Source organism: Epinephelus moara, chromosome 14, assembly GCF_006386435.1.
Source record: "Epinephelus moara isolate mb chromosome 14, YSFRI_EMoa_1.0, whole genome shotgun sequence".
NCBI classification, from domain to species: domain Eukaryota; kingdom Metazoa; phylum Chordata; class Actinopteri; order Perciformes; family Serranidae; genus Epinephelus; species Epinephelus moara.
The window spans coordinates 14,600,779-14,624,548 of NC_065519.1; the positions used below are offsets into that span (position 1 = coordinate 14,600,779).

Below are 23,770 nucleotides of genomic sequence, written 5' to 3' on the forward strand. Positions count from 1 at the left end.
CAATTAAATAAAATCAAAGGCATTAAAATAATAAAAAAATAAGAAAGAATTAATTACATTGTCTTTACAATTATTTATAAATGCACAAAACAACCATACAATGTTCGACTCATATTTACATCTTCATCATTATTACATCATCAAGAGTGTACTCGACATCTTTAATCTGAAAATCCTGATTAAAACTCTGACATTCATTCATTCATTCATCACGGGGGGGGGCGCTGGGTGAGAGGCGGGGTACACCCTGGAAAGGTCGGGCTAGAAGTGTGACAGTACTGCCAAATACAAGTCAATTTTATTTTCACAGCCCAATTTCACAAATCACAAATTTGCCTCAAGGGACTTTACAGTCTGTACAGCATACAACACCCTCCATTCTTAGACCCTGTTAGTTAAATTAAATATATAACAGCAGTAATAAGTTAATGTCCAGTCAGTAGTTTCAGTCTTTACATTTGCACATGGAATCTGCTGTGATTTGTCATGGTTGGTGACGGCATTGCTTCATTAAGTCAGCATTTAAATACACCTTTCACCTCAGTGATGTTTGGCTGAAGTGTTATCCTCTCATCTTATTTATTGCTTTCTATAGATGAAGACTGGTGTAATATTTTCTGTGGTTCAAGGATAATAATTAACTTCTCTATTGAAGCAAGCAGAACTGTCTTGTCGTGTCTTTTTTATATAAAAAACCTGCCTTATTATCCCCACAATCACTTTAGATATTGCAAAGTTGTTTTGCAGTTGAGGTCCTTGAATAGTCCGGTGCAAAAACACAGTAAGTAGCATTTTAAAACTTACTGGCCCTCATCTCCACTGTCGCCATCAGCTCCTGCTTTCTTCTCTTGGCTCTGCAGAAGAGGAGGAGCCAGGTGACAGCCAAGCCAGTCAGGAGACCTATTACAGCGAGCACAGCAGTGAGCCATGCTGGGACGTAGTTCGTACAGTCAGGGGTGAGAGGCAGGGCTGTGCTTTGAATCGTGGGTGCTGTGGAGCGCTGAGTTGAAGCTGTGCTGTGGGTTGTAGGTGCTGTGGAGCGCTGAGTTGAAGCTGTGCTGTGGGTTGGAGGTGCTGTGGAGCGCTGAGTTGAAGCTGTGCTGTGGGTTGTGGGTGCTGTGGTGGTGATAGTCGTACTGGGGAGGCTGTTCACCTTTGTGAAGATGTAAGGATGCTCCTGGAACACACAAGAGGGAAGGCTGTCTATTCAATCACACCCACTTTTATGATTCTGAATGGATCCACTTTTATGACCCTTTCATGCCATTGTGCGCAAATTGCACAGATAAATCAAAAATGGGTCAGCGGTAGCACGGCAGCAACACTTCTTACCTCAGTGGGGCACTTGATGTTATTTCTGGCATTTGTGAAATTGTTGTACGTCTGTTTTTTACCCACTGGCTCCAGCTAGAGACAAACAGAGGACATCTTTGCTCAGCACATGACTAAATGACAGTGAGATGTGATCATTTAGAAAGACATATCTGCAACCCTTCCCCTGTCAAGCAGTTAGACATTAACTCCTCGCCTTGCCGGTGGACTCACCATGTTTTTCCACAGAGCTGCAGCCATGTCAGCATGTCCCCGTTCACTGAAGTGGAAACAGTCCTCAGAGAAGTAGGTGTCGTCAGGTTTGCCGTCCTGAGGAAGATATAGTTTGACATCAGTGTTAGTAGGGGTTATGTCCTTTGAGGGGAAGGTCTTGTTACTGTGTGTGAACGTTTGTTTATATAGAGTGCAGTGGAGGCTCAGGAGTACACAAAATACTTACAACATTCAAAGGGACTACGGTGTTCTGAAAAAAAGGCTGCACGACCACAGCAAAGTCCTCTCTTCCATCATAGCGGCCTCCATACGCCAGTTTTTCTGTCTCAATCTGAAAGAGAGGCCACAAAAGTTCAATTACCTGGTTAAAACAAGAATTATCGCCTTGTGATTGTATGCCTCCACGAACCAGTCAAATCACAGTTAGCTTACATTCATATCGGTCAAGACTCATATGTAGCCATGACAGGTAACAGTGCCTCAAATATGAAGGACGCTACAAAGAAGCTACGCACTGGTTTACACACATCTTCCACCTGGCAGCACAGAAGATCACCAATTCAGTATCTCACCCAGTGTCTCCTCTTCTGGTCCTGAGTTACGGCGTTAAACAATGGCTAGAAAAGTGTTTTGGTAGAAAGTATGATGTCACAGTGAAGTTGACCTTTGACCTTTGGGATATAAAATATCATCACTCCATCAATTTATCCTGTTAGACATTTGTGTGAGATACTAGCTGATGAATTCTTGAGTTATAGCCAAAAACAGATTTTGTGAGGTCCCAGTGACCTTGAGCTTCGACCTCCAAATTCTACTCAGTTCATTCTTGAGTCAAAGTGGGCGTTTGTGCCACACTGAAGACATTCCCTCAAGGTGTTCTTGAGATATCACCAACACAAAAATGTGACAGAAGAGGTCACAGTGACCTTGACTTTTGACCAATGACCACTGAAATCTAATCATTTCAAATGTAAGTCCAAGTGGACGTTTGTGCCAAATTTGAAAAAATTCCCTCAAAGTGTTCTTAAGATATTGTGTTCACAAGAATGGGACGGACGGAAGGATACGCATACCCCCATTTAAGAAACACCACAACACTGAACAATCAATTAAACCTTCACGATATGTGCACTGGAGGTTTCATGTTTCCACATCACACTAATGTAAGTTGCTGCCTTGCTGGTCAAACATTTTTGGCCCCACTGTTCCAGTCTGCTAACCTGGTGTTCCCGATTGATCCGTTTCACTTCAGCCAGCTCTGGGGAATCCTCTCCTGGCAACAACATGCACGGGCAGACAAACCTGAGGATCGAGGGTGAAAATCAACAGCTTATGTAGGGAAATAAAATATTAAATCATAACTGAATTGAGACAAATTGCTTACAGGTGAGATATCCTTTAATAAATACCACATCATTTTATATTTCATTGCTGGATTGATTCGGCATTAAATCAATATTATTAAGAGAAGTGCTGTTCATGCACGGGAGCAATCTGCTTTGGAGTGAGTGGATCAATGGGCGTACTTTTGTAACACATTGCACCCGAGACTATCCCTTTTGATCCTGCGAAGGCCTTCGATTTCTAGGATCTCCAAGATGTTGACAAATGTCCTGGGAACCTGTAGCCAGAGAGTGAGAAAACATGACCTTTGCGCACTTTGAAAGTGTAAAATCAAGATTTTTTTCTTTTATTAATGATAATTTAAGGGAAGCGAAGGGAATAAAATATGAATGTGTTTAATCTGGGAGAAAAAACTGCACATTCTTTGTTATTTTCCAACTCATTACAGTGTTTTTGCATCATCAACTGTTATTTATTGGTAGATAACATCGTTATTTTACCTCTTTATAAAGCATATCCAAGCTTGTCATCATATGATGGCTGTAGTTCTGAGGTGACAGAGTGACCTGTAGTTAAAAACAAAAGAATAAATAATATTACACATAATGCACGAGGCGTTTTATCAATCTATATTGCCTTTTTTTCCTATCTGCAGCCCTTCTCTGTTTTGGCCGCGGACAAGCAGAATAATCAAGGCACATTTCAGGGAAACTGGCCAAAATTACAGCTAAAAAGTCCACATCAACCAAAAGATCCGACGCCATGCAACATGTATGAGCGTACGAGCAACAACTAACCCTAAGCTGTCACAACCACAGTCTCAGAGCTCATCTTAAATTGATGCCGTGCTTTGATATTCTGCTTCAAAGCACAAACATTAAAAAGAGAGACTACAGTGTCGGTGGAGCGCGAGGGGAGTAATGGAGAGAGAGAGAGAGAGAAAGGGAAATGGAGGCAAAATGAGAAAAAGAAGAGAGAGAGAAGGAGGCAGAGACAGGATGAAGAGAGTCTGGGCTGACCTCTGTGTTGTTTATGCCTCTTGGAGAACAAGGCCTGTCACTGTGCCTCGTGTGCTTGTTTAATGCAGACAGAGGCCGAGATAGAGGACGGGAGGAGGAGAGGGGGGGGTGTTTTGTGTGACAGAATGTGCTCATTGAAAAGAAACCATGTCTGCTCTCATCTTACTCTGACACCATAAAACAATTAGGGGAGGGCTGCTCACAAAGCTTGATTATTCTGCTCCAGTGTGCAGTCCCGTTTGGACAGTGATATCATGAGACGGCTCGACACGGGGCGTCGCACAACACTGCATGATGTTTGACCACTGTGCTACGGCAGGAGGGGAGTGCTTTGAAAATGTCCGTCATACGTTGAATCACCCTGATTTATCCCGTGACGACTTCTTAAAGCAACTCACCCGGTCATTGCAGTACTGACACAGGTCGTTGCCTCCAATGAAGAGGGTCACCAGCTTCCAGTCATTCTCGAAATCCACCTTCTATTTTTGTTAAAAGGAGGCAAAGATGACATATTTTCTTGCACATCATAATTTGTGCTCACAAAATGACACCAGTGCATGCATATTAAACTCACAGAGTCATTCCTTATGGTATCAATCAGGCGTCGGATCTGCCCAGGTATTCCCCTGCAAGAGATTTGTCATTAGTGCACCAAACCCTAAAACAACTGAAAGCCTCCTGACACATCAAAGAAATGTTAGAACTCACGCTATTTTAGCTCCTGACACAGCCATGTTGAATCCAGTCTGCCACTTCCCTTGTCCCTTTGACCACCCTTTGATTTGAGGATTGAACTTCTTAAGGATGTCTGATGTAAAAAGAAAAAAGAAAAAAGTAAAGAAATGACTGCACAACGTTTTGTTACAGTCCAAATCTGCCATCTAGTGGTGCTAACATGCATCATGCAGGACAGATAAGGCTTGGGACTTACTGGGCATAGTTGTGACAGTCTCAAGATTTTTGTCTCCTCCGATGCTTTTTTTAATGAAAAACAAACAATGAATAAAATGATCACAATACATTTGTCATGCATATAGCTTGTGTGCAGTCTCTCACCTCCATGCCACCCCTCTGTACTCAGTTCTTAGCTGCAGGAGATTCTTTGCCTTAGCACCAAAGCCGGCCTACATGCAGAAAAATATGGTTATACTACTCAATCATTCCTCTGTTTCTTTCCCTGACCTGTTACATTAATAATGCTCTCTAAACTACAAAAGATACAGACAGAGAGAGGAACACAAAACAACCACAAAGAGGCACAAAATTAGTACAAAGCAACAACAAACGACCAAGAAAGACACAAAACAACTACAAGGAGACACAAAATGACCACAAAGTCACTTGCTCCTATCCAAGTGTCTTGCTCCTATGTAGGAAGGTGATGGGGGCCTTTGCCCAGGGGCCCGTTATCTTATAATCGACCCATGGTAATACTTGGATATTATTACATTTACAGTTATTTACCTTTTTTGTCATCTTATCTTTAGTCTGTTAGCAGGTATGCAAGCAAACTCAATTTATTTGGCACGTTTCAAAACAGAAAAGCCACGAGTTAAGATTAAAATCCTTGGTAACATTCTTGTGTACAAACTTACTGTTAAAGAGTCTCCCACAGCAGCCACCACTTTGATGTCCGCTGGTCGCAACCTGTGAGCTAACAAAAGATCAACATGAGAAATATTTTACGTCAAACCTCTATTTCTCTTGAGGTAATACTAGAGATGCACAATATTACATCTCATTTCTGATGATATATGCAAATTTTTTTCCAACAACAAAAACATTTTGGTCCAGGCTGCACCAACCAGCCAGCGCGCACACATGAACGCGGTGCCCAGAGAGGCAGTTAGAGCTACAGGCTACAATGAGGCTAAAAGGCGAGCTAGCTCCGTTGTGTTTGATAACATTGTTGAACGAAAACAGAAGTGAAGCGCTAGCGGATCGTGAGGAGATGTTTGCTGTATGTGACAAAAACTTTTCAAGCTTAGGAAGACTTAGAGAGCCTTTAAATACCATTTAACCTTAGAGCCATGTTAGACTGGCAGCAGTGGCAGCAGTGTGTGGCAGCATTGGTGTAGTAGAGATCAGTGAGTAGGATGCCATATTTAAATGGACCACCTTGTGTGGGGATGGGTTGTGATTGGTGTGTGACTGATAAGAAACAATCAGCCGGCTGTCAGTTGATTACAGTTTGGGCGTATTTTGTGTCCTGCGTGATGCAATGCAAAGCTTCATTTACATGTAAAACATGCCATATTTATTTTTATGTAACACTCGAACAGCAAAATCTGTGACCCAACAGACTCTGTGACCTAGTGCCAGCCCCCCTTAAAAAAATCATTAAGGTTTTTTTTAGTTGTTGAGTGGTTAGTGTTCAGGTTTAGGGGCTGGGTCACAGAATTCAGTGTAACAACACCTCAAACAAAACTGCAAATTTCATCCTACTGTAACAGGTTTGGAAGATGCTCAGTAGCCACACCCAGGGCAAATTTTGACCTGCTGACTGATTAAAGTCACATAATTAAAGCGCCATCTTCTTGTGCTGTCACAGTGTCAGAAATGTTCATTTCAACCCAATGCCGATATTTCATTTTAAAGCCTTTATCTGCTGATAACAATGATGTGCCAATATTGTCGTGCATCCCTTGGTAATATATAAGTAAGACCTTAAATGCTTACCTGAAGTGGGCACAGAGTTGGATGGAGCTGTGTTACTGCAGGAAAAGTCACTGCCCCAATTCTAAAAAATGACAGAGACATGTTTTAGGGATTATACTCTATTACTTGGTGCAATGAATGATGATAAAAATGACTTGCCATTCTAAAAAGAAAGAAAGAAAATATGACCTACTGTTACAGGAGCAGGAGTTGGGGGAGGGCCTGGAAAGGTGTAGTTGCTGTTGACAGCAGTCCTGAAAAATGGGTTGTCCTGATAAAGAAACAATCAAAAACACATTAAAACACAAAAATGATAAAACAACATGTAATGTTTAGTTTCTGATAAACTGTTGGACTCAGTCACCTCAGTAGGACACTTCAGATCAATGCCGTTGGAGAAGTTTTGTGTGAAAGTCTTGTTGCCCACGGGCTCCAACTGAGAGATTGTGACAGTCATTATAAGAGAAATAAAAACCACATGTGCCAAAATACAAATGTAAGGATGTTCTCTAAAAAAGTCAATCCTACCATGTTGTTCCAAAGAGCCTGAGCCATGAGAGTGTGAGCTCTCTGACTGAGGTGAAAACAGTCGGGTGAGAAGTACGAGCGATCAGGCCGGCCGTCCTTTAAGGAAAGAAAGGAAGGGAGGAAATTTAAAAAAAATACATAATAAATGAAATCCATGAGGGATATTTAACGTTTCAAGTGTGTTACCTCCAATGTGGGGAGGATAACCTCCCTAAAGAAGGGCTGCAGCACCACAGTGAAGTTGTGGTGAGTGTCATACCGCCCAGAGTCAATCAGCGCTCTCATGCCACGCTGGATGGAAAGACAGCCAGAAGATAGAAGACGGTTATTTAGAGTTGGCAGAGTCATAATGATGATGATGATTTAACCCATAAAAGGTAGGTTAAAAGCAAAAGTGCTTAAGAAAATGTATAAAAAACTCAGGTGTTTCCTTCCAGCATCCCTTCGTCTTTTACCTGATAGGCTCTGTTGAAGTCATTGACCTTCTGGATTTCAGCAGACCCATCTTTAGGCTTCAGTATGCAGGGGCAAACTAAACTGAAACACAAATATCAAAACTGTTAAACAATGATTCAGTCAGTTGTTTTGTCGCACACAGCCAGAACAATCACTGACCTTACAAACCAGGTGGGACAGCCCAGACTTTTATCTTTATGCAGATCACGTAACGGTACAATGTTTAACAGCTCGACCAGATTGACGATGGCACGAGGCACCTGGATGATAAAAAACATAAAGTTTCTAGATTGTCTGCAGTTTAGATCATGACTTTGAACTTGCTAACATATAATGAGGTTGTATGTTTGTGCAGGAGGATGAAAATATACTTCACTATGGAGTATGTCCAGAGCTTGGCGGATACGCTCGACCACGTTCCTGGGTGAGAAAACAGCCTGTGGAAGTACACAAGACCCAAAGCATGAAATGGAACCTGTGCATACGTAAGCACCTATTTAAAGGAGTATTCATCCCCCTGAAATGACCAGCTGTATATCAATTTATCACTGTAACAAGTATGGTCATTGCTTCCCAAACAGACTGCACTTGAGTGGCAGTAGCTCACTCCATAGGGACTTGGGTTGTAACTAGAGGGCTGCAGGCTCACATCCCTGTCCAGACCAAATATGTAGTGTGGACTGTTTGCAAGAGAGGTGCCAGTGCATCCTGAGCACTGCAGAGGTGCCCTTGAGCAAGGCATCAAACCCCCAACTGCTCGAAGTGCCTGCCCATTGGAAGCTCCCTCGCTCTGCCATCGCTCCATTTTAATGTGTGTATAGGTCCTGTTTGTGCATGTGTGTGTATTTTAGGCCTGTGTGTGTATGACAACAGAGTGAAAAAAATGTAACTTCCTCTTCAGTATTATTATTAAAATCTTCTTCTTCTACTTCTACTCAAGTGAACGTGAAATTTTTGCTCTCTTAAAAACCAGACTCCATTGACAAAAGCAGTAATTTTACCTCACTGAACACAAGAGCTGCTGGTCTACTGATGCCTCGATAAGTTCGTTTGTTTGTCTTATTGTGTGACTTTGGTGCTTTAAAATGGTTAGTTTGGATTCACCAAAGTCACACAGTAACACAAACTAACTAACTGATCGAGGCAGCAGCACACTAGCAGTTCCCCTGTTAAGCTAGGTAAAATTGCCGTTTTTGTCAATGGAGTCTGGTTTTTAAGAGAGTATAAGTATCACTTTTAGTGGAAAGGGAAGTCTGTTTGGGAAGTACCAGAGCATACTGCATGAGTTGAGAGAGAGTTTGTGAATAGATGTTTTGCTAGAGTTTAGCTGCTGTTGAACCAGGACACTTGTGACTTGAATTTATCAAGAATTTCATCTATTTTTGGATTTATCCTTCACCAGAGGCATGCGAGATAAACACATTTTTCTCTCTGAAATACAAATGGTCTTTTAGGGGTGAAGTATTCCTTAAAGATTTTCTGGTTTTCTTGCTCTTTTATGATGGTTTTGGACTGTTGATCAACAAAACAAGCAATCTGAATATATAATTTTCAGCTCTGGGAAACCACAATGGCCATTTTGTTGTATTTTTTCACATTCCATTGACAGAGCAAATGATCAAAACTGACAGTTGCAGCTATAAAACAAAACTGCTCACATTGCTATTGATAATTGTGGCTTTCAATATAACAAAGAAATTATAAAACAGATCTTAAAAAATATTGTTTGAAATGTCAAAAGATCCTGAACATATATTTTTCTGTATATAATGTAAGACAGTTAAACAATTACATGAAACTAAGTAGTGCCAAAATAAGAAATGATGCGAAAATCTTGATTAAAAAATACAAGTAGTGCTCACGCTGTCTGTGCAGAAGTCACATATGTCATTGCCACCAATAAACATGGTGATGACTTTCCAGTCGCTGTGGAAATCGATGCGCTGTAAAGCAGATAAGAAGTAAATGCTCTGTTAATTTCTGTAATTGTGAACATAAAACTGAGACGAAGGTTACATGAGAGCATATCTGCATGTGTTCCTACTGTAGTTTGCCTCACCGGATCAGTTTTCATTTTGTTCACTAGGACGCGCACCTGTCGCACCATATCACTGAAAACAGAAAGGTTGGATGGTAAAATTTTCATTCTGGTGTGCCATAAATTCTGCTCGGGTTTTATAAATAAAGGGTAAGTAACAGGAAACAGTTTGTGACACTAAAATGATGACTGACCCAGTCTTGGCTCCGGCCACAGCCTGATTGAGGAAGGCTTTAGCAGAGTTCTGGTTACCTACTCCCGTTGAGAAGCCGGTCACATTGGAGTTAAACTCCTTCAGGATGTCTGCAGACCACAAACAGAGAAGATCAGAAAAACTACAATGGTAATTGGTTTACGTGATTGTGCACATTCTGTCATTAAACCAGTGAAAATACTGGAGCAGAGGAGAGCTGAGCATGAAAATTTATCCTCATAAAATCTTAAAGGAGCTCTACACGATATTCAGAGCATCAGCAGCAAACTGCTATTTGCTTCAGACCAGGACATAAACTAAAGTGAACCTCGACTTAATTTTTTTTAGTTGATAAATTTGTGAACTTTTTAAAAAACTGTTCACATGTATTAAAGATGCGGCATCTTGATACTGATGATTAAAGGCACCCTAAAACTGCTGAACAGTGAGTCCTATAACGATGGTGATAAGACACCATAATTCTAGACGTTATCAGGAACAATGCTAGCTGGCCAATGATCGACATCTGATATACATACTTGGCAGAGTGGTCACCGTGGTAATGTTTCCATCACCACCAATGCTAAAAAAAAAAAGAAGTAAAAGCTTTTTAGTTTCAAATGAAGCTCACAAAATGACCAAACAAACTATTTAAAGTATTTTCCCACACTATCAAAATTCAAACAAAGGTGTACTTGAGCTTATCTTACCTCCATGACAGTCCTCTGTACTCATTTGCCACTAACAGAAGGTTGTCTGTCTTTGCGCCCACACCGTTGGCTGCCTGCAGAAAAACACCAGTATGTGTGATCACATCCACACACAAACAGTACAAAACACAATAGCTCCATGTTGTCCTGTTCTTTATCCTCCTGAGAACCTGCGTCCTCAGTGGACAAGGTACAAAACCTGATCGCACCTTGTTTATCTATGATTAATAATGTTTGTAGTTTGATACAGCAACAAATTTGACCAATTTTAGCGACAGTAACAAGCTTTTATAGCTGTCTCATTTGAGGCTGTCGGGACTTTATTATTGTCTTGTTTGAGGATGTTGGGAGCAATTAGGTGTGACAGACTTCCTTCAGACAAAATGACATTCCTAGCTTGGAGTATGGATCGAGGGAAATCAAGCAGAGCCTCTAAATGAACAAATCTAGACAAAACAAGACTTCTAGATTTGCTGCACGGCACTGCGCTGCAGTGGTTAGCACTGTTGCCTCACGGCAAGAGGGTTCCTGGTTCGAACCTGGGGTGGACAGTTCGAACCCGAGGGTGGAGGAGCCCTTCTGTGCGGAGCTTGCATGCTCTCCCCTGTAAGTGTGGGTTTCCTCTGGGTACTCCAGCTTCCTCCCACAGTCCAAAGCCATGCAGGTTAATTGGTGACTCTAAATAGTCCGTAGGTGTGAATGTGAGTGTGAATGGTTGTCTGTCTCTATGTGTCAGCCCTGTGATAGTCTGGTGACCTGTGCAGGGTGCACCCTGCCTCTTGCCCCAAATGTCAGCTGGGATAGGCTGCAGCATATGAGGATGTCATTTTAGCGTTTGGTTTTGTATCCTTATCAGATCCTACTGATCCAAAATAGCTAGGAGAAATTAAAAATGCATACCAAACAGAAGCTGAGGTCTCAGGAGGATATATATATATATATATATATATATATATATATATATATATGGTATATCTTAATCTATATTCATGCCCATTAAGAGAAGTACTTTAGATACACATTTACACTGTAGAAAGAAAACAAAAAACAGAGTAGGAGAAAGGAAACACTCACTGTCAGAGAGTCACCTACTGCTGCCACCACCTTGATATCTCCAGGTCTGAGCTCATGAACTACACAAAGAATAAAGTGGTTGAATTGAACAGTGCTTCCCAAAATGCATCAGCAGAATAACAGCTAACACATGTTTTTTACCTGAAGTGGGTGTAGTGGAAGATGGACTGCGGTCTGTGCAAAGTATCTCAGTACCCATAACCTGAAAAACACAGAGTACTCTCTCATAAATTTAACTGTATGTGCTGCCATTCATCATCGCCGTCTGAGATGTGAAGTCGAGATGAAAGACTTACAGGATCTGTTAGTGTGGAGGCTTTGCTGTAAACTTTGCTCTCTCTGTCACTGGGGGTATTTTTCTGCGTTCGCAGGAAAGGTCGTTCCTGCGATGAGAGTTTTAACCACAGTATCGGATTTAAAATCTTGATATTGATTTTATCTTAAGCACTGAATGCTGCTGCAAAACATTGCACCATTTAGTGAAGCTTTTCTCTGTAGCAGTGTTATGGGATGGGTTGGGGTGGCGTGCCTCACCTGGGCAGGGCAAGGAATAGTAATGACGCTGGTGTCCATGACCTCTGCCTCACCCGTCGATGGCTGGAGCTGGAGGGGGATGGGTCATGATCGGTTATGATTTTAGGTTTAAGTGAGATCATTGTGTGCAGCCAGTGACCTTACAGCGTCAAACAGTACTGATTGCACAATTCTTCTATCTGCTCATAGATGTAGCATGAACAACGTTGGAGAAAGTCATCCTGTAGGCAAATCTAATCAGGTTAATCTTTGCATCTCTTATCTAATCCATCGTCAGAGTTATAAACGCTCACTGTAATCATTGTTCCATCTTACTTTGGCTTTGAGAGGTTATGTTGAGTCTTAGCTGTCGGCTCATTTTACAACTGAGACACATACAGGGTCAGTTTCAGTGTCAGAGCAACATATAGATCAGTGGTGAAGGTTGTCAGCCAGCCTGTTGTGTATATACAGTACACTGTCATTGTTACTCAGGGCTCTGATTAATACGAACTCACCAGGTTTGTCCACAGCTGAACAGCTAGCTGGTTCAGGTCAGAGCCGGTGTTCTCCTGCAAAGAAACACACGATGCATGCTAGTTACACATTAGCCATTTCAAGGGTCTTTCATGCATCATTACTGGAAGGAAGGCAGTATAATTTACAGTTGGTGTCTTTTCTTCACTTACAGAATCTGAGATGCCTTCAAGGATGACTGGTGCAGACTGCAGCACAGCAGTGAAGTCTGCCCGTTCGCTGTGCCACTTTGGGTTGTCTAAGACTTCACTTAGCGAGTCCTGAAAACAAGACAAATGGATTTTTGTTGAAAGTAATAAGTTACTTATTAGACTATTCTTGCGTTACTTTCACCAACATGACCTCAGAAGAACTAACAGGCGTTTAAAATGGATGGAGTCATGTTGTTTCACAGCATGTAATCGAAGCACAGAAGCTCCAGTTTATTACAGTTCATTCAAAATCCAGTGCTTTGACCCAGTCATGCGTTCACATACAGTGGTTACCACTCTGTATTAAAGTCCCCTGCTTATATTAATAATAGTGTGATGATATAGAACCATTAAATAGCCTAGACCGTTTAAAAATGAATATCCTTGGACACAGGGAGGGTCAGGCAGAGGTTCAGTCTGATAATTATGAGATATGGATAAATATTTGTCGGCCTATGATGTGAAAAGGTGTGCCGGTCAGCTACAGCAGTACTGGAGAGAGAGTTTGTACAAGAGCGGGACTGTGTGCTGAAGTTGCTCTACTGTTGTTGGGGATGTGAATGGAAACACATCCAACATATACTATATAACGTGTGACGACAAGGAAAAAACAAAGCGGAGACCAGCTCTTTATCCCCGCTGCTTTCAGGCAGGATGCAAAAGCAGAATTGGATAAAGTATAGGTGTATGAATGGAAACACACTGGACATAATAATGCACACGATCACTGGCACCCTTCTACAAGTTGGTGTATAATGAATGACATGACAAGACACAACAACCTTCGGGAGATGTTTTTTTCGAGTGGCGCACTGGCAGAAGCAAAACGGTGTGGATAAGTATGGATGAATAAAAATTAAAACAACAAACAGTTCATTTCGGAAGCTAACACGTTACATGACACTGTAGATATAATATTCCCATGATGGTAACACGTTATATTACTTTGTTACTGCTAAAAAGTAATCTATTACTGTAACGCGTTCCCCCCAACACTCTAATTAAGTAGCTAAATATGATTGCGATGAGCCACAAGCACACTGATACCTTTTATCTTATTTTACCTGCAGTGTTTTCAGAAGAGTTCCTTTCTGCAGCCTCCAGTTTATACTTCCATCTCTCAAACACTCACACCTGCAAAAAAACAACAACACATCACTCCCACATGCATATTAAAATTATCAGGACCACAACACAACAAACCACATACACATAAAAAGAAAAGGGTTTCTATCATAATGAAACAAGTGAGTAAATATAGTTTATTCAAGGTTTTACGCTAGATTTTTAAAAACAACAAATCAAAACACTCACTCATCCCGCTGCTGATTTGTGCTCCAGACTACGACGTGAACTAAGGTCCGATGCAACTGTAAACATAAACCCAGCATATTAACTTTTTCCCATTCTGTCTGTTAATGGCAAAACTGTATTCAACAATTCAATTCAATTCAACAAAGGTACAATACCCTTTTCTGCAACAACTGCAGAGCTGCTTCCACTTCCTGTACAGTAGCTTTAACATCTGCAGCAACCTGATAAAAAAAAAAGAAACACTCTTAACATCCTTCATTAGCTTAAACTCACGTTACATAAAACATGGTTTTGTTGTAGTGAGGAATCTTACACGTGGTGAACAGGCACACAGTGAATCTGCAGGAACAAACAGCAGCACAAACTTCCAGTTTGTCTCCTGCGAAGATATATGAAACATAAAGGTAAATTATTTCCATTTACATATTCTGTTTAGGGTCCTGCTGGCTGACTGAGCAGGATACACTCTGGACAAGTCACCTGTTTAGTCAAACTCTCATTAACACCAATTTGAAAACGTGAGTTTGAAAGTTTCCATTTTCTGTTTTTTTGGCATTTGGTTAAAGGGACAGCTCACTCTGAAATCAAAAATACACATTTCCTCTTACCTGTAGTGATACTGTAAGGCAACTTTCTCTCTCCTGTCTCACTTATAAACATACTAGTGAAAGAATTACTGAACATCGACAACAATTGTGGCATCTCACATCTTACAATATTACTCCGCCGAACTTAATCATAACTCTCATTACCTGCGCGTAAAGTGCGCAATATTAAATAGTTCCAAATTTAATGTAAAGAGTAAAACAAAACATGTAAGCAAGATATGAATGTAGTTAACATTGAATTATATAGATGCCAAATAATGAACAAAGGAAAACAAGACCTCACGAAAATAAATCTCAGTTGCCGAGTATTGGAGATATCGGCCGTAGAGATGTCTGCCTTGTCTTGAATATAATGGAACAAGATGGCACTTGGCTCGTGGTGCTTAAAATCAATGTCTCTTCCCCGTTACTGAATATAATCCACAGACCTTGTTGTGAGCAGTTTCATGTAGGAACTATTTTCTCTCTACCAAACTACACCCGCCAACTGTATCACTGCACAGAAGGAGGCGTGCATCTACTGCTAACTCACCTAGCACCACTGAGCTAGCTAACGTTACAGCTCAGCCAAGGAGGACGGCATTAATGTTTTTATGTCGTGCTATCAGGAGTGCCAGCCTCTTGTCCATGAGCAGATGCACACTTCCTTCCGCACTGTGATATGAGTGTAGTCTGGTAGAACAAAAATAATGTGACATTTGGGGAAGCTACAGTCAGGAGTCAGTTAGCTTAGCGTAGCATATTGAAACAGCCATGGCTCCGTCCACAGGCAAAACATCCACCTACCAGCACCTCTAACGCTCACTTATCAATATTTCCTTTGTTTAGCCAGTGCAAAAATATACGTGTAAAAGTTGTTTTATGGGGGAGTTTTCCATAAACAGAGGAAACACAAGTTGCACACTTTGACAGTTTGAGTCTTGTTAACTGTCGTCAACATTTTATGAGAGGGTTAATGTGTACCTGATGTGACAGGGACAGAGACAACTCCTCAGCTTCTTCCAACAAGCTTCTGCAACACACACAAACTCACATGTTACACACCTGCACTTTTATCCTGCACAGCATGTATGTTTGTGACTGCACGTGTGTGTCGTGTGTGTGTTTACCTGCGCTGCAATGAGTGCTGATCCACATGTTGAGTGATCACCTCAGGGTTAAACATGGACAGCAACTCTATAAACACACACAGACACGAATACAGAGATTTAATCTACAGTTTCCCTATAATACAGCCAGACAGTGGATTATGTACGTTATGTTGTAACTGCTGTTGTGACAAAGGGAGCTGGTGAAAGCTTCCACTCATGTTACCAGTTTTACGTACTTTTATGTGGGAAAAGGGTCGATAACCCGTGTTTATGGCCCACTGTTTTAGATAAACTCCACAAAACAGTAAGATTGTTGTTTCTTCAAAGTGTGCTCTGTATCTGACATTTACTGCGACATGGTCTGACTACGACCTTGAACTGAACTACATCTGAGAGCATAAAGGGAAAATTCTGATAGCACTGATACTTGTCTGGAAGAAGTTATGTATGTTGTATTCACTAATATTTTCCATAGATGTTAATGTTGATATGCTCAAAGCCGACTCCAAAATCAAGGCATTTTACATTTAAGATGATTACGCAACCCCTCTTTCCACTTAAATTTAGAAACACTCAATTCACTGAATTCGCTTAAGAAGAAAAAATAATAACTTTTTTAATTAGCAAACTTATTATCTATAAGTTTTCATCAAGGAAAAAAAATCTGCTCCCGTCTCTCTGAATTAACAAATTAATAGTCTTGTAAACTCTCATTTTTCTGAATTAACAAGATTATTATCACATCCATTCTAAAAACAAGCATTTTTTTCTTATGAAAGCTTTTCTCATAACTTTGAGATAAATATCTCTTTAATTCAGAAAAAATAGAGCTGTTTTTTGTATTTTTCTCAAGTGAATTCATTACGCCTCCACAGAAAGGCATGTGTGAGAGCTATAGACTTACCAGCTACTCTATTGACCACTCTGGAGGCTTCATCCCTAATGATGAAGACAAACACAGTTGATAAAAGTTTAGCTTCTGCTTTTGTGCAGCTCAGGAGGCCACATCTGTGCATTACTGACTCATTATTGGAGTATATTTGCGTTGTATTTGTGGCTGTTTACCTGTGTGAGAGTGGAATCCCCAACATGTAAACAGCTGAGATATCAACAGGTCTTAGAGTGTGAACTGATGGAGAGGAAGCAGGGGGACATGAAGAAGTCAGCAATGCCATGGTATAAGATAACATGTTTTACAGAACAGTTTGAATTCAAGTCAGATTAATATGATTACTTTTGCTGATAACAGAGTGCAGTACCTGATGAAGATGGGGATAAGGGGGCAGGCGGTGGTGAGCAGAGGAACGGCATGTAACTTTCTGTCTGTAGCACAGAAAAACAAGTCCACAGACTGCCATTGGTACAGTATCAGAGTATCAGAACAGTATATAGAGTACATAATACATATATTGCATACTGTACCTCCTCTGTTGATGGTTCATTGTTCTGTATATTAGTGCTGGCAGCATCTAAATGTGACATAAGAAGCAAAAAATAACTTGGTACATTTCTAAGATACCAAAACAATTCAAAGAGGTAAAAACGCTGTAGCCTATCTCAGCTGACATTGGGCGAGAGGCAGGGTACACCCTGGACAGGTCACCAGACTATCACAGGGCTGACACATAGACAAAGACAACCATTCACACTCACATTCACACCTACGGACAATTTAGAGTCACCAGTTAACCTGCATGTCTTTGGACTGTGGGAGGAAGCTGGAGTACCTGGAGAAAACCCACGCTGACATGAGGAAAACATGTAAACGCCACACAGGTGGGTTTTACACCCAGAACACTCTTGTGGTGAGGAGACAGTGCTAACCACTGCACCACCACCAAAAATCTTTTTTGACCTTAAGCTACACTTTAAAAATGTATTTTTAAAGAGTTAATTAAGTTAAAAAACTTAACAGGTAAGAATAAAAACACTTTCATCATCTATTTTTCCCAATAGCTTATTTTAACATGGTAAAGGATCTAAAAAGGCTCTTCTTTTGTTACACCATGGCAGGACATTTCCTATAAAGATGTTATCTTATAATAACTGTACTTTAGAGGTCATTCCTGCTTCATGATGTCTTCACTGAATTTACTTTTTCAAAACTAAATTCTACCTTGCATCCTAAACTCATTTGTGCACAGGGGACACTGTGTAAGAGATATAGCAAACCGCCAACTTTTCTTTAATCTTTAATCTATCAAATGTATAATTAACAGAGATCATATCGATTTAAACATATATGTGTGACAACCTCAGTCAAACATGGACCAAACAGTGTCAACATGACCACAGCTATCCTTCAAAAGAAAAGCAGACTGACTAATCAGTTACCATCATCCTGACCTCATTATATAACCGTGCCATCCTTTCACTCACAGGTCTTGTGACTGCAACAAATAATTCAGCGTAGAAACTTTGATTTTAAAACCACGTCCTTAACTTTACCTGTAAACTGAGCGCAGGCTCCCACAAGGGCTGCCAGGATCAGGAGCACAGATCCAGTCATGATGTGCTGAGATACGGAGTGCCTTCCACACTGAGGGTTTGTGTAATGCCCTCCTCTCTTTCCCCCTCAGCCTCAGAGAGAGAATGACTGAGAGTAAAAGTAGGCTGCACTGTACCTGTAAAGGGTGTGGAGAAGAAAGAGAGCTCCCCAAGAGGGCAAAGTTTTAGACAGGAGGAAACCACTGCTTGTGCGAAACAAAAAGTGACAATTCCTGCTTTTATTCCCGGCCATATCTTCCTCTTATCAGTTCATCTGGATAACAATCAACCAAATTACAAGTCATGCTGCCTCCTCACTATCTCTGCATTTGTTTCCCAGTGTGCATCTGTGTGTGTCACCTGCAATTTTTCTCGTAAATCTAAAGAATATCCACATGTGTTGCAACAGGAGGGTCAGTGAGATGTGCAGTTATGTTTATGGCTCTCAATATGACTCTCAAACATAAATCAATAACTATACGAAATGGTCAATGGGTGGAAAAGACTAAACAAATTCTTTATGAACCACACGACTACCATATTAGTGTCTGTATTTTAACAGCTGGACAGTAACACACTTTATTCTAATATCCAAATAACTGGTATAACACTGACTGAATTTTTAAAGCTATTTCAAAGAGTTTAGACAATTGTATTTTGGCTGCATAAACATCTCCGTAAGATGTAAGACACATTTATTTGGAGCTGCGCCATCATTTTAAGGAACAGGAAAGAGTTTGTGGACACAGTGATAGTAACCAGAGTGATTTTCCAGGTAGGTGAATACATTTCTGGTTCATAATAAAACTCATTTGGGTGTAAAAGCTCAAACAACTGTACAGTGATTGTCCTGCTTGTAATCACAATTTATAATCTTAGTTTTATAGTTTATAAACAGGAAGTACATCATTAATAGTATTGACAGAACTGTGCAAATCACGTTTAGTCATATTTAAACATGCAATTTTATTTAATATTTTGCTCTTTAACTTCTAGTCATGCTAGTGCTGCACATTTGTAGGACACTCTGCAAACTGTGATGACAAATGTCATTTACCGGTGTTTCATACATTTCACTCAGGGTTATATAATTATATGTTAACAACCTGCAATTCTGTGAAGCTGGACAGGCTCAGTTTTGGAGATGTGATGAGATATGATTCGATTGCTAAATACTTTATGAGTTTGTCCTTAGATCTGCTCTGCAGATAACCTGACCCTTGGAGTCAAGAGAGAGTAAAATGTGTTATCTTGATGTTGTGGAGTTATCAGATTCCCATCAAGCAGCAGAACACTTTTATAATGCGGGGAAATGTTGCAGCAAAATAAATACTTGAAGCATAATTTCCCGGTGGCTCTAAACTTCACTTAGAGACTTCACAGTAGGCATGTTGGTTTTTCCTTTTATTTTTCGTTGGTGTGCATATTATATTTTATTACATCATCTTTTTCAATCAAACTTTGCATGCCTTTCCTGACAGGATCCAGCCCACACTTAGTGGAGATGCTTTTGTCAACTGTAGGATCTTTTTCACAGCAGGCTCAGTTCTACTAGAGTTGCAGTAAGTTATGTTATACTTTTACTATTGGTACTTTAAGGGGACAGTTCACCCCAAAATCAAAAAATACATATTTTTACTCTCAACTGTAGCACTATTTATCAATCTAAATTGTTTTGGTGTGAGGTGCCAAGTGTTGGAGATATCAGCGGTAGAGATGTCTGCCTTCTCTTGAATATAATGGAACTAGATGGCACTCAGCTTGTGGTGCTCAAAGCGGCGAAAGAATATATTTTAAAATTTAAGAGCGATGTCTCTTTCCAGAAATTACAACCCACTTACTTTAGATAATTAACAGACCTTGCTGTGAGCAGTTTCATGTAGGAACTATTTTCTCTCTACACCCCGCAACCGAATCGCTGCACAGAGGGAAGCGTGCATCTACTGCTAGCTCACCTAGCACCACTGAGCTAGCTTAAGTTACAGCAAACTGGTCCCCTATGCAGTTGCAGTCTTCTCTCCTGGTTATCCCCCCACCTTGTTTGGAAGTGTTGTGTGTGGATGGATGAAAGCAGATTCAAAACAATACAACACTACATACAGTACAGATTTAATGTTTACTCCTAATTTTGCTGCTTGTCTTTTATCTGCTAGCTTAATTTCTGATATCAACCCAGGACAAGATCATATCAGTCTAATAACGTTCTCTTTCCCCCCTCCAAAAACAGTTGAATAATAACAATAATAGTTTTATTAACTAAAGAAACACAAGTTTTATTTCGGTCTTCACTTTTGAATCATAGTTTCACATATAAGTCTATTCAAATTTCTGTGTATTCAGTTGGAAAGCAACATCGGCAGCACTGCAGTGAAACTGGACTAATGGTTCAGCACCAAAAGAGAAAAGAGATTCTGTTTCGCCAGATCTCACGAGAGTGTGCTGCTGAGACAGAGACATGTCCCGAACAAACTTAATTTCCTCCTGATTTGTCTTTCGGAAAAATGCCATTCTAGTGTCAGAATGTTTGGAAAATATGTGGCTAGTAGAAACTGGGTCCAATATTTACTTTGGTGACTATGGGGCAAAATAACTGGTCATAATCTGTACTCATGTTCACTTTTCCCATTGAAAACACAGACTGTATATAAAGATGGATGATATGTATTCACTTACCCCGCTACAGCTGCTGCCATCTTGCGCAGGTGACATCATTCGGAGCCAGAGCCTGCGCAGTAGCGATCTCTGCAGTGGCGGGGCTCCTGCACAAACACCCATCCGACCAATTGCGAGCAGTGCCACTGAATGCGAGCACACTGACTGGCTCATACAGCTGTCAATCATGGCATCAAATCCCTGTTTTAAAACATTAAATAACTGATTAAAACCAAACTTATCAGAAAAACGAACACTTGAACAAACGTCAGGGTGACATGAACTACTGTTAACAACAGAAACCATCTTTGGACAAAAAAACATTCGATGTGTACTTAGAGATTTTAGTTTGGCTCATGTCCCATCCACTAACATGAAGGTTGCGGGGTTGTTGACCTATACTGCAGCCAGCCACATGGGGGTGATCAAGATGTTTTGGCTTCATTGTTGAAGAGCTGTAACGTCGTCTATCTTTTTATACAGTCTATGGGCCTTATTTAGATGGTCTAAAACGCACATGGGCGTGTCCCAGTCACTTGCTAGTTAGACAGCGCGTTTTTAGACTGTGCGCCATGGCGGAGAGTCTAAAAGGGTTGGACTTACTCTGTGAATTAGTCATGGGTGTGTTTTGGGCGTATCATTCAATAAGCCAATCAGAGTGTCACCTCTCATTCCCTTTAAAAGAGGTGCGATTGGAGCGCATGGCGGAGAGCTAGTTAGATAGTGAGCGTTTTACAGCTGAGGAGACGGATCTCCTCGTGCGGGAGGTGAAGGCCCGTCAGAACCAGATCTACGGGGACAGCAGACAGGCACCCAAGCTCCCCGAGGATTTCACAATTTTATTTGTCATTATTACAAATTATGATGACCATTATTACTGCGATTAGATCATTCTGATTAATGACTGACCATTAAGACGTGTTTCTGATAAATATTTTAATGTGCACAATAATAACCTTTCACATTGTAATCATATTTTTATTTGTTATCTTTTGCATATGTGTGGCTGCTCCGTGTGTGTCTGAGCAGAGTGCACGCGCGTTGTGCACCCGCCTAGAGACGCATATTACTAACTTGTTTAACAGCGAAATACTGCGCCGTTGACTTTAGACCAGGTTTTTGTTGGTCACTGGCGCATTTGCTTTTTACGTCATCTAACTAGCAACGCGCCATGACTGCGCCTGACCACTCCTCATTTTTAGACCAACACACCCAGAGAAGCGCAAGTTCATTTGCTAGTTAGACGACGAGGGCGCAGGGCGTGAAAATGACAACTGCGCCTGCATCTAAATAGCAATGACACTTGCGACATGGATTATGCGCCCTCCGCCGTCCGCTTTAGACCATCTAAATAGGGCCCTATGATTGGAATAGATGGACTCAGGATCGCCGCTAGTCTCCTAAAGGAGTGGGGCAGTGGTGAAACCGACCTGACAGAGAAACAGGAAATTAACCTAAATTGGGTTGTCTCGGTTTATCAATGGTCTCTGGTTACAGCTCAGCTAAAGAAGACCCAATTAATGGTTTTCATTTCATGTACTTGACTAACGACCATATCACATGGTATGGAGTACAAACATTTCATACAATAACAAAACAGTGGCACACAGCGTGGCTAAAGTAAAACTGATGTTACTTAAACAAAGGAAGGACATTCTTCAAAAAATATACATATGTATGTATCACATGATGTCATACTTCTGAGCTCACTTTGCCACTTTTGTAAAAACTGATCTTTAGCCTCTGTTCAGTAGTTAGTTTGAGGCAATTACATCTGCTGTCATGAGCATGAGCCTTTCATCCATGAGTAGATGCACTCTTCCTTCTGCTCAGTGATACGTTAAGTGGGTGTAGTTCTGTAGAAGGACAATAGTTCCTACATGAAACTACTAACAACAAGGTCTGTGAATTATCCAAAGTAAGTGGGTTGTAGTTTCTGAAAAGGGACATTGCTGTTGAGTTTTTCAAATGTATTTCTTTGGCGCTTTGAGCACCACAAGCCGAGTGCCATCTAGTTCCATTATATTAGAGAGAAAGCAGACATCTCTACGGGTGACATCTCCAACACTCAGCACCTAACACCAAAACAATCTAGACTAATAAATAGAGCTACAGGTGACAGTAAAAATATGTATTTTTGATTCTGGGGTGAACTGTCCCTTTAATAGTTTAACGCTAATACTTGTACTTTTACTTAGGCTCAGTAAAATGTCGAATACATGACTTTTACTTGAAAGAGAATATTTTTCTACGGTGGTACTGCTACTTTAGTTTAAGTAAACTAAAATAGTACCACTTTGTGGCCTGCAAAATCCAAAACTACAACTCTTACCATGAAGGCTTCCCTCCGCTCTGCTGACACCTCGTGGAGCACCCGCGTGCCGCGCCACCACAGGCTTCTACGTCACGACCGGATGTTGATACTAGCTTACTAGCACAGCGCAGACAGGAACAGCTGAAAAAGAACAACAAAGCCGAGACGACGACGACGACGGTAAAAACAACAGATGTGCGTCTAAAACACAGTTAAAACAACGGTGACATCATCGCTGGTGGGGACATTTTGTGCCGCTGAAACAAATTAAAAAAGGTAGGACACCGTCATTTGTAGAGGAGCGGAGATAAACGTTTTGTTGTTGTCCGTCTTGTTCCTACTTTGTCGTCGTTATCGCGGTTAGCTGGACGGCTAATCTAACGTTAGCTTCTTTTCACTTGATAAATCTGCACGAGACCACTCAGCCAACATGTCCAAAACCTCTGTGGAAACCAGCACATGTGATCCCTTTTGTCAGTTTGACAAAAGTGCTTGTCT

General features: G+C 40.9%; 2 protein-coding genes across 2 annotated transcripts in view; one reads left to right on the forward strand and one right to left on the reverse strand.

Moving 5' to 3' along the window:
• On the reverse strand, nucleotides 1-23,418 carry plb1 (phospholipase B1). Its single transcript, XM_050061558.1, has 45 exons — nucleotides 23,291-23,418; nucleotides 20,980-21,159; nucleotides 18,268-18,443; nucleotides 17,242-17,288; nucleotides 17,079-17,142; nucleotides 16,885-16,948; nucleotides 16,724-16,758; nucleotides 15,838-15,904; nucleotides 15,692-15,740; nucleotides 14,434-14,499; nucleotides 14,276-14,341; nucleotides 14,121-14,176; nucleotides 13,871-13,940; nucleotides 12,768-12,875; nucleotides 12,597-12,650; nucleotides 12,100-12,168; nucleotides 11,862-11,948; nucleotides 11,707-11,767; nucleotides 11,566-11,624; nucleotides 10,492-10,565; nucleotides 10,321-10,364; nucleotides 9,783-9,891; nucleotides 9,610-9,661; nucleotides 9,413-9,493; nucleotides 7,922-7,987; nucleotides 7,710-7,810; nucleotides 7,550-7,631; nucleotides 7,281-7,385; nucleotides 7,095-7,190; nucleotides 6,931-7,002; nucleotides 6,760-6,837; nucleotides 6,588-6,648; nucleotides 5,504-5,562; nucleotides 4,965-5,032; nucleotides 4,840-4,883; nucleotides 4,617-4,716; nucleotides 4,483-4,534; nucleotides 4,307-4,387; nucleotides 3,390-3,455; nucleotides 3,072-3,166; nucleotides 2,766-2,847; nucleotides 1,772-1,876; nucleotides 1,546-1,641; nucleotides 1,333-1,407; nucleotides 1-1,177 (listed from the first exon to the last, which is right to left on the reverse strand). Exons 3-45 carry the CDS (start codon nucleotides 18,326-18,328, stop codon nucleotides 794-796), a joined length of 3,411 nt encoding a protein of 1,136 aa, XP_049917515.1. The 5' UTR covers nucleotides 18,329-18,443; nucleotides 20,980-21,159; nucleotides 23,291-23,418; the 3' UTR covers nucleotides 1-793.
• Nucleotides 23,393-23,770, forward strand: part of LOC126400669 (protein yippee-like 5) — a 5,854-nt gene continuing 5,476 nt past the window's right edge. The window contains exon 1 of the mRNA XM_050061559.1: nucleotides 23,393-23,548. The gene's annotated coding sequence lies outside the window, so the exon portion shown is untranslated. The remainder of the gene's footprint in view (nucleotides 23,549-23,770) is intronic.

Coding starts and splice junctions, on each gene's coding strand:
- plb1 (XM_050061558.1), bottom strand. CDS start 18,328: ATGACTGGATCTGTGCTCCTGATCCTGGCAGCCCTTGTGGGAGCCTGC. Junction 14,500..15,691: donor CTCTGTCCCTGTCACATCAG/GTACACATTAAC, acceptor ATATCTTCGCAG/GAGACAAACTGGAAGTTTGT. Junction 11,625..11,706: donor TTCCACTACACCCACTTCAG/GTAAAAAACATG, acceptor TTCTTTGTGTAG/TTCATGAGCTCAGACCTGGA.